The 10,647-nt window shown below is 43.3% G+C and overlaps 2 protein-coding genes across 2 annotated transcripts in view; one reads left to right on the top strand and one right to left on the bottom strand.

The window, feature by feature from the left end:
- Nucleotides 1-10,647, bottom strand: part of LOC132767726 (zinc finger protein 665-like) — a 147,481-nt gene that overhangs the window by 87,622 nt on the left and 49,212 nt on the right. The gene's annotated exons all lie outside the window — the stretch shown is intronic.
- LOC132765971 (zinc finger protein 585A-like) lies at nt 3,490-8,654 on the top strand. Its single transcript, XM_060760281.2, has 5 exons — nt 3,490-3,985; nt 4,211-4,304; nt 5,065-5,141; nt 5,236-5,356; nt 6,112-8,654. Exons 1-5 carry the CDS (start codon nt 3,575-3,577, stop codon nt 8,568-8,570), a joined length of 3,162 nt encoding a protein of 1,053 aa, XP_060616264.2. The 5' UTR covers nt 3,490-3,574; the 3' UTR covers nt 8,571-8,654.

Below are 10,647 nucleotides of genomic sequence, written 5' to 3'. Positions count from 1 at the left end.
AAGTTTGTTTTCTGTTACTTCAAAGACCAGGACACAGAGGAATGGATCCAAAGTGCAGGAAATAAAATTCCACCTGAATATTAGAAAGAACTTCCTGATGGTAAGAGCAGTTTGGCAACAGAATAGGCTGCTGCCTGGGTGTCTGGTGGCGTTTCCCTCTCTGGAGGTTTTCAAGCAGGGGCTGGATGGCTATCTGTCAGGAGTGCTTTGATGTGTGTTACTGCCTGGGAGAAGGAGGTTGCACTGAATGGGCCTTATGTCTTTCAACTCATATGATTCTATGATTTTAGATATGTATTCCTACATGGCAGAGGGTTGGACTGGATGACCATTGTGGTCTCATCCAGTTCTCTGAATGTATGAGCCATTTCCAGCTTGAATGTTATTGTAAACCATATCCATAGTACGTGAGAATGTAAATAATAGCTCTCTTGTTCTGAACTCAAAGAGGTTCCTGTTCTTTTACGCAGAGTGTTCAAGGAATAGTAAGGCAGTTTAGACTAATGAGACACTTTAGAGACCAAATTTGGTTTCGACACTATTCATGTAAAATTTATTGAAATACAATCAATCACAGAATCATATCATAATCACATCACGGGAGAGCTCTTGAGCACACACACATTCACGCATACTAACGCACACACAGGCCTCCTCCGGTGAAGATGATCAGTCTTTTCCGAGGAGATGCGGATGTTCCGTTGCCATGGATCAGGAAGTGTGCATGCTCTTGGGGTTCCCTGCATTTATAGGCAAAAATCAATTTTTCTTCTTTTTAATAATCAGGTTGTTCTGTTCCTTTCAAGTCTTTGTTCTCTTCAACTTCAGGACATTCGCATACCAGGCCTCATGACTTATGGGGTATCTCCTGCACACTCCTTATTTGCTTGACCTCACACCTTATTGTTCACTGTTGTTCAGTTATGCTTTGCTGCCTCCTCACTTCAACTGCCAAGGCCATCCCGTATCATGCCTTGTGAGAACTCCATGTTGGTTTTTCTTCAGGCCTATTTCTTCTGCTCCTTTACATGCATTCAAACATTCATTCTTTACACTCTCACTATAAACACTTCTCTTCTTTGTTGAGGTCTCACTCTTAATTATAGTTTCAGTCTTTTGCCTTGCAGGACAGTCTGGTGGAAAAGGAGGTTTTTTTGAGACTTTGACCTGACAGAGATGGAAAAGGAAGAATCTGCTTTAAAAATATCTAATGATAGTATCCCTGCTTTTCCCTTCCCCTCTTTAACCCAATGAATTTTATTTAGTGCTCTCCCTATCAAATTTGACATTTGTCTTCCTTTTATAAACCCACACTGATCTTCCTTTATGTACTTATACATACATTTATTCATTCTATTAGCTAATATCGCGGACAATATTTTTGCATCCTGGTTTATTAATGATATGGGCCTGTATGACCCTGGGTCTGTTAAGTCTTTGTCAGGTTTGGGTATTAATATTATTAATGATCTCCTCCATGAATTGGGTATTTTATCTCCCTTCATTATTCCATTATACAATTCCAATAATTTTGGGGTTAAAACTTCTCTGAAGCTTTTATAATATTCTGTCCCTAGACCATCCAGGCCTGGGGCTTTTCCTACTTTTAATTTATTAATGACTTCCTCTATTTCTTTTTTCTTAATAGGTTGGTCCAATAGCTCTTTATCTTTCTCCTCCAGCTTACTCTCCCAATTTTCCACGTATTTCCTAATTGCCTCTATGGGACATGCTTTAGTTTGATATAAGTTTTTATAAAATTCCTCAAATACTTTCAGTTTTTCTTTCATAGCTCTACATAATTTACCTGTTTTATCTTTTATCGTGTTTATCATTCCTTCCATTTTCTTTTTCTGTGTTGATTTAGCTAGGATCTTTGAATTCCTATCACTAAACTCAAAATATTCCCTCCTTAAATAAATTAAATTTTCTTGTACTTCGTCTATTTCCATTTTATCCAATTCCTCTTTTTTTGCTCTTAACCTAGCATAAATTCGTGTATCTCTCTTTATTACATATGCTTTTTCAATCTCTTCTATTTCTCTTTCTAGAATCCTTTTCCTTTCTTCTTGCCTTCTTTTTAAGTTAATTGTCTCTTTTATACATAACCCTCTGGTCACTGCTTTCATAGTATCCCATAGGACTCCTTTTGTCACCCCCTTTTCGTTGAAGCCCCATATTTCTTGCCATTCTGCTTGCACTTTATCTACTATCTCTTTATGATTTAGTATTCTTGTGTTTAACCTCCACCTTTTCATTTTATCATAATCACATTTCAACGCAATCTCAATTGAAACCAAAGCGTGATCCGAAATCTTAATCATTCCTATATCAGCATTTAGCACTTTACTTGTCATATTCTTGGAGACAAAAATGTAATCAATTCTTGTATACACCTTATGTACCGATGAATAATATGTATATCTACTTTCATTCCCTTTTACCAATCTCCACACATCCTTTAATTGCCATTTATTCATTACTCTGCTTAAATCCGTTGTTTCAATATTTCTAGCTTTTGATGCTATCGTAGTTTTATCCTTCTTTAAATCCATACAGCAATTACAATCTCCTCCAAATATTACATTTTGTTGATGATAATTCTCTATTTGCTCTAGCACTTTTTCATAAAATTCTTGCTGTTTCACATTTGGTGCGTATACATTTACTAATACATATTTTTCCTCCCCTATTTCCCCATATATTATTATATATCTTCCCTCTTCATCTTTCAATACCTTGTTTATGACAAAATTACATTTCTTTGCTATTATTATTGCTACTCCTCTTGACTTTGATGACCCAAAAGATGTTTCATAGTTCCTTATCCAGCTCGACTTTAGCTCACTCGAGCCCCGTTTATTTTGATGTGTTTCCTGTAGGAAGATGGCGTCCGCCGCGTCCTTCTTCAGTAAAGATTCGATCCGCCTTCTCTTAATTACCGTCCCCAATCCCCTCGTGTTGAGCGTTGAAATTCTTAATTTATGGGACATCATTTCCCTTTCCCTTTAAAAGCTTTTTTGTGGCTTGAAACAACGTGAACCCTTGACCCTTTCCCTCCCCTACCCTTAGTCCCCATTTTCCCCCCCAATCCCCCCACTTCCCTCTTTCCCCCCTTCCTCCCCTTCCAATCTTCGGGACTTCTCGTCCCAATCATGGCCCCCGGCCTTCCCAATTGGGGAGGGGGGGGTGAAGTCATCCTGTGGCCCAGAGTCTCCCTCCCCCCGAGTGCTCATTTTAGATAAAAAAATAAAAAAGAACGTTGTTGCAGTGTTTAATTTCTTCTTACATCTCGATTCCTCCAACGGCACCAATTAATTCCTCCAGTTCTCCTCCTTCCGGATCCTTTTCCTCCTCCTCCTTCCGATCTCTTTCTTGTCTTCTTACTATTCCAAGCTCCTCCAGTAATTGATTCTGCTCCTTTACATGCATTCAAACATTCATTCTTTACACTCTCACTATAAACACTTCTCTTCTTTGTTGAGGTCTCACTCTTAATTATAGTTTCAGTCTTTTGCCTTGCAGGACAGTCTGGTGGAAAAGGAGGTTTTTTTGAGACTTTGACCTGACAGAGATGGAAAAGGAAGAATCTGCTGGTCTTGAAATAGGAAACTGCCTTCTTGATGTTCAAGCTGAGGGCAATGGAGGGTTCTGGGAAGGAAGCACACAGCACAGCCTGAGAAAAGAAGTGCTGGGTTCAGATCTACGTCGCCAACACTTCAGACAATTCTGCTACAAAGAGGCTGAAGGTCCCAGGAAGGTTTGCAGCCAACTTCACCGGCTCTGCTGCCAGTGGCTGGCGCCAGAAACACACGCCAAGGCTCAGATGCTGGACCTTCTGGTCCTGGAGCAGCTCCTGGCTGTCCTTCCTTCAGAAATGGAAAGCTGGGTCCGGGAGTGTGGGGCAGAAACCACTTCCCAGGCCTTGGCCTTGGTGGAGGGCTTCCTTCTGAGTCGAGCAGAGGAGGAGCAGGAAGTGCAGCAGGTGAGAAGGTTTCATTCTGGTACTTTTAAAAGACTAGGATTATTCTCTAACAGATTTGTTTCACCCCTTTTCGTGATACTTTCTTAAGTATCATGAGTCGCCTCTGGGATGAGAGGGGCGGTATATAAATATGGTAAATAAATAAATAATAAGTGTGGACCTTGTCTTTTATTCCTTTTTTGATGCTCATTTATTGGTCCTCCTGACTGTTTCTTCCCATTGCAGGACTTGATTTTGAAAGGAGCAGCTGAGGCAGAGAAGGGTCGTTCTGAAACCGAGTGGGTCATTCCAGACAAGGACAGAGTCTCCGCCTCTAGAGGTAAGACACGGAAGAAGGCTCTTAGCTCTCTTCACCCTGGCTTCCTGATCTCAAATATGCTGAAGACATGTCAGAAGTATGAATTGAGTTACTATATATGTTCAGCATTTTGAACTCACACGTGGGTGAGGGAAGAAAGAGGAAATTATCATTGTTGTCATTGTCATCAATGATAAGCAGATTTGTTTCACCCCTTTTCGTGATAGTTCACAATTTAAAAGCATAATACAATAAATATCCAAAAAGTAAATATTAGAGTACAAACAGTTCCCCAGTTACAAACATCTGACTTACAAATGACTCATAGATAAGAACGGAGGTGAGACAACAAGAAGGTTTTTTCGTGTCAGGAGCAACTTGAGAAACTGCAAGTTGCTTCTGGTGTGAAAGAATTGGCAATCTGCAAGGACGTTGCCCAGGGGACGCCTGGATGTTTGATGTTTTTACCATCCTGTAGGAGGCTTCTCTCATGTTCCCACATGGGAAGCTAGAGCTGAGATAGGAGCTTACCCCGCTCTCTGGATTAAAACCATCAACCCGTCAGTCAGAAGTTCAGTCGGAACAAGAGTTTAACCCATATGGCAGTGTGGACTCAGATAACCCAGTTCAAAGTAGATATTGTGGGATTTTCTGCCACCTTCAACTTGCATGTGTTTAATTTAATGTTTTCTGTGTTTTAATGACTAAGGGAAGACTTCAGTGAGAAATAGAAGAATTGCCATGTGACGTGCCCTTTCTCCTTTTGTGTTCTTTACTGCAGAGGGAACAAAGGCCTGGACAACACACATGACACCATCTCACAATCCTTTTGGTGTAGCTTCAATGGGACTGGAACAGGTAGGGATCCCTGGAGGGCACAGAACCAAACTCCTGGGTTTGACAACTAACAGTGGGGAACCTCGCCTATTTCAAGTAACCTTTCTTTCTCCAGGTGACCTTTGAAGAGGTGGCTGTGTTTTTTACAGAAGAGGAATGGGCCTTTCTGAGCCCAGGACAGTGGGCCCTGCACAGGGAAGTGATGGAGGAGAATTTGGGCCTGGTGTCCTCTCTGGGTAAGTCCAACACGTCTCGTTTCTGGGAGTTGGTCACTAGAAGTTCTAAGCTGACAGAACTTTATGACAGAGGGCCGGAGGTTTAGCACAGCTGGTAAATCATCAGCAATTATAAGATCTCTCAACCAAAAGGTTGCAAGTTCAAAGCCCCGGGTTGGCGTGAGCTGCCAACTGTCAGCCTAGCTCATTGTTTACCTAAGCAATTTGAAAACAGCTTTAGCTGTGATTAGAGAAATTAGGTACCGCTAAAAGCAGGGGAGGATTTTACGACGCCATAAAGAAAGAAGATCAGAAAATGCTGGGTGACCAAAAGGAAGAAGGAAGTCCTGATGACTCTTCATCATAGATAGAACAACAGCACCCCAGGACTTGAGCCCAACCTTCCATGGCACCTCCTTCTGTTCTGTTTGTCTGTGTATTGTCTATACAAAGCGGCATTGAATGTTTGCCATGTATGTGTGCTGTGATCCGCCCTGAGTTTCCTTCGGGGTGAGAAGGGAATAAAGTATTATTATTATTTATTCAGCTTTGGTCAGGAGTTGTAATCTAGTGATGTACCAATGTGTTTTGGCAGAGAAGAGTAAAGACCTTGTAAAATTACAACACCTATGGTTCATAGCATTGGCCAATGGCCCTTATAGTGGTGTCAGGCTGCATTAATATTTCAATATAGATACATCCTTGGAGAAAAGATAAGGATTTAAGATAAGACCCCATCTCTGTGGGGCTCTGAGCACTTTTTGTCTTCCTTTCAGGTGGAGAGGAGCAGCTGAGTGAGATGGAAGAGAAACCATTAAAGGTGTCATCCAAAAGATCCAAATGTCAACAAATGGAAGAGAATGGAAGAAGCCCTGATTCACAACAGAAGAGGAAGAACAAAGCATCAGCTTCTGTGATCTGGGAAATCTCAGCCCAAGAAACGACACGAAAAGGAATAGGAAAGAATACATACATTTGTCTTCTGTGTGGGAGAAGCTTCTGTTTGAAAGCAAACCTCAACTCCCATGTGGGAACTCACACATGGGGAACTCCTTTCAATGATGACAAGTGTGGAAAAATCATCAGCGTGAGGAAAGCCCTGATATCCCATCAAAGAACTTACTTGAGGGAGAAACCATTTAAATGCTTGGAGTGCCGAAAAAGCTTCCGTCGGAAGGCCCACCTCGCTTATCACCAGGCGACTCACACCAGAGAGAAATCATTTAAATGCTTGGAGTGTGGAAAGAACTTCAATCAGAAGTCACTCCTCATTTATCATCAGAGAAGTCACACAGGAGAGAAGCCATTCAAGTGCTTGGAGTGCGGGAAGACCTTTGGTCAGAAAGCTCTTCTCCGTTGCCACCAAGCGATGCACAAAAGGGAGAAAGCCTTTCAGTGCTGGGAGTGTGGGAAAGGTTTTGCCCAGAAGACGCACTTCTTGCGCCATCAGGAGTCTCACAGGGGAGAAAAGCCCTTCCAATGCTTGGAATGTGGGAAAAGCTTCAGCCGGAGACACTCTCTTTCAAGCCACCAAGCCATTCACACAGGGGAGAAACCATTTGAATGCTCGGAGTGCGGGAAGCGCTTCAAGCGGAAGACGGAGCTCACTTCTCACCAAAGAGTCCACACGGGGGATAAACCGTTCCAGTGCTTGGAATGTGGAAAGAGCTTCCGGCGGAAGATATACCTCACCTATCACACGGCCGTCCATACAGGACAGAAGCCATTTCAATGCCTGGAGTGTGGGAAGGGTTTCATCCAAAAGACGCATCTCGTTTGTCACCGAGCGATTCACACGAGGGAGAAGTCGTTCAAGTGCTTCGAGTGCGGAGAGAGCTTCACCGAGAAGTCGCTCCTCATTCAGCATCAAAGAGGTCACACAGGGGAGAAACCCTTTAAATGCTCCGAGTGTGGAAAGAGCTTCAGTCATAAGTCACTCCTCACTTGCCATGAAGTAGTTCACTCAGGGGAGAAGCCGTTTGAGTGCTCGGAGTGTGGAAAGTGCTTCAGCCGGAAGACGGAGCTCACTAACCATCAGAGGACTCACTCGGGGGAGAAACCCTTCCAGTGCTTGGAGTGTGGAAAGAGCTTCAGCCGGAAGACAGAACTTACTTACCATCAGGCAACTCATACCGGGGAAAAGCCATTCAAATGCTTGGAATGTGGGAAACGTTTTGTCCAGAAGAGATGCCTCACTCGTCATGAAGTCACTCATTTGGAGGAGAAGCCCTTCAGATGCTTGGAGTGTGGAAAGAGCTTTGGTCGGAAGGCGCTCCTCACGTCTCATCAAACAATTCATTCGGGAGAGAAACCTTTTCAATGCTTGCAGTGCGGAAATTTTTTCGGTTGGAAGATAAACCTAATTCGCCACCAAGCAACTCATATAAAAGAGAAACTTTTTGCATGTTTACAGTGTGGAAAGAGCTTCAGTCAGAAGAAGTATCTCACCTGTCACCAAGCGACACACACCGGGCAGAAACCGTTTCGGTGCGCGCAGTGTGGATATTGTTTCAATCAGAAATCGCACCTCATTCGTCATCAAGCAACTCACACAGGGGAGAAAATGTTTAAGTGCTCGCAATGTGGAAAGAGCTTTAGTCAAAAGACCGACCTCACATACCATCAGAGAAGCCACACAGGGGAGAAACCGTTTTGCTGCTTGGAGTGTGGGAAAAGCTTCAGTCGGAAGACACACCTGACTTGCCACCAAAGGATTCACACAGGGCAGAAACCTTTCACGTGCTTGGAGTGTGGAAAGAGCTTCAGTCAGAAGGCAAACCTCACTTGTCATCAACAAAGACACACAGGGGAGAAGCCTTTTCGGTGCTTGGAGTGTGGAAAGAGCTTCAGCCAAAAGTCACTCCTCGTTCGCCATGAACGAAGCCACACCGGGGAGAAGCCCTTTCAGTGCTTGGAGTGTGGAAGGAGCTTCGGTCAGAAGTCACGCCTCGCTCATCACGAAAGGAGCCATACCGGGGAGAAGCCCTTTCAGTGTTTGGACTGCGGGAAGTGCTTCAGTCGGAAGGCAGACCTCACTTGTCACCAGCGTAGCCACACTGGAGAGAAACCATTCCGGTGCTTGCAGTGCGGAAAGAGCTTCAGCCGGAAGACAGAGCTCACTTGCCATCAAAGGATTCATACTGGAGAGAAGCCATTTCAGTGCTTGGAGTGTGGGAAGACATTCGTTCAGAAGACGCACCTCACGCGTCATCAAACAACTCACATAGAATCATAGAGTTGGAAGAGACCTCCAGTCCAACCCTATTCTGCCAAGAAGCAGGAAGATCACATTCAAAGCACTCCCGACAGATGGCCATTCAGTCTCTGTTGAAAAGCCTCCAAAGAAGGAGCCTCCACCACACTGGGGCAAAGGGTTCCACTGCTGAACAGCCTTCACAGTTAGGAGGTTCTTCCTCACGTTCAGGTGGAATCTCCTTTCCTGTAGTTTGAAGGCATTGTTCCATAGCATCCTAGTCTCCAGGGCAACAGAAAACAAGCCTGATTCCTCCTCCCTATGACTTCATAGAATCATAGAGTTGGAAGAGACCTCGTGGGCCATCCAGTCCAATCCCATTTGGCCAAGAAGCAGGAGGATCATATTCAAAGCACTCCTGACAGATGGCCATCCAGTCTCTGTGGAAAAGCCTCCAAAGAAGGAGTGTCCACCACACTCCGGGGCAGAGAGTTCCACTGCTGAACAGCTTTCACAGTTAGGAGGTTCTTCCTCACGTTCAGGTGGAATCTCCTTTCCTGTAGTTTGAAGCCATTGTTCCATTGCGTCCTAGTCTCCAGGGCAGAAGAAAACAAGATTGCTCCCTCCTCCCTATGACTTCCCCTCACATATTTATACATGGCCCTCGTCATGTCTCCTCTCAGCCTAAACTCTTCTTCAGGCTAAACATGCCTAGCTCTTTCAGCCATGCTCATAGGGCTTGTTCTCCAGACCCTTGATCATTTGTGTCGTCCTCCTCTGGACACATTCCAGCTTAGAGTCAACATCTCCCTTCAATTGTGGTGCTGAAAATTGGACACAGTGTGATTCCAGGTGTGGTCTAACCAAGGCAGAATAGATCATGGGTAGCTTGACTCCCCTGGATATAGACACTAGATTCTTATTTACGCAGGCCAAAATCCCATTGGCTTTTTAAATCGCTGCCGCATGACATTGTTGACTAATGTTTAACTTGTCCACGAGGACTCATGAGGGAATACCAATTTCCATTGAAGTAGACATTATAGAGCCCAGGGAGCCCTAACATGGCATTATCAGCTTCTTTGGAGCTCTGCAGGATTCTAGTTCACTGTCATAGCCGTCATTTGGGCAAATGGAAGCCATTCTCTTCCATTCATCTCTCTTCCATTCATCTTTGGTAACATTTATATGGCTTCTGTTATTTGAGGTAGGAAGGTATTCAAAACAACATTTTCAACAGTGTTTTGATTCCTGCTTTGGCTGTAGAACTGTACACTTGTACCGTCATTGAGTCCCAGTAACTTGCCCTTAAATCCTCAATGATGTACTTATGATTTTACTTCAGTGCGTGGAGTGTGGAAAATACCTCCATCAAGACCGATCTCACATCTCATGAAGAACTCTGAGAGAGAAAACCATGTAAGCATTTAGCAAGTGCTATAGTAGGAAAGGCTCTTCACATCACCTAAAAGAAGTGACCTAATGCCAGTGTTTTTGTCCTATTTAAAACTAATATATTGAACTTAAATTAATAGGTCATTTTTCAGTTATGCAGGAGTTATTGTACACAATATTTAAACTTTTAAGAATATGACAAATAAAAACAAATACTGTAAAAATTTGCTGCAAATAGTTACTCTGAAAGACAAATCTATTTCAAGTTTATTAAATGATACACAAATTGGGTAATAAATATTGTTCTTATAGAATCATAAGGGTTGGAACAGATCACAAAGGCAATTGTGGTCAACCCCATGTCGTGCTATCCTTATTATACAATGTCATACTATAGAGCAGCCACGGGCAAACTTCAGCCCTCCAGGTGTTTTGGACTTCAACTCCGACAATTCACTCACTGGCTCTTATGAATTGTGGGAGTTGAAGTCCAAAACACCTGGAGGGAGGTCCAAAGTTCTGTGTGTGTGTATATATAAATGCTCTGTTTTGAGTGACATCATAACTCAAAAACCACTGGACGAATTGCCACCAAATTTGGCCACAAGACACCTACTAACCCAAGGAGTGACCATCATTCAAAAAAGTTGATTTTGTCATTTGGGAGTTGTAGTTGCTGGGATTTATAGTTTACCTACAATCTAAGAGCATTCTGAACTCCACC

Source organism: Anolis sagrei, chromosome 2 (assembly GCF_037176765.1).
Source record: "Anolis sagrei isolate rAnoSag1 chromosome 2, rAnoSag1.mat, whole genome shotgun sequence".
Classification (NCBI taxonomy): Eukaryota; Metazoa; Chordata; class Lepidosauria; order Squamata; family Dactyloidae; genus Anolis; species Anolis sagrei.
The sequence above is the reverse complement of the archived record's forward strand: the minus strand, read 5'-3'. Positions and strand labels throughout refer to the sequence as shown.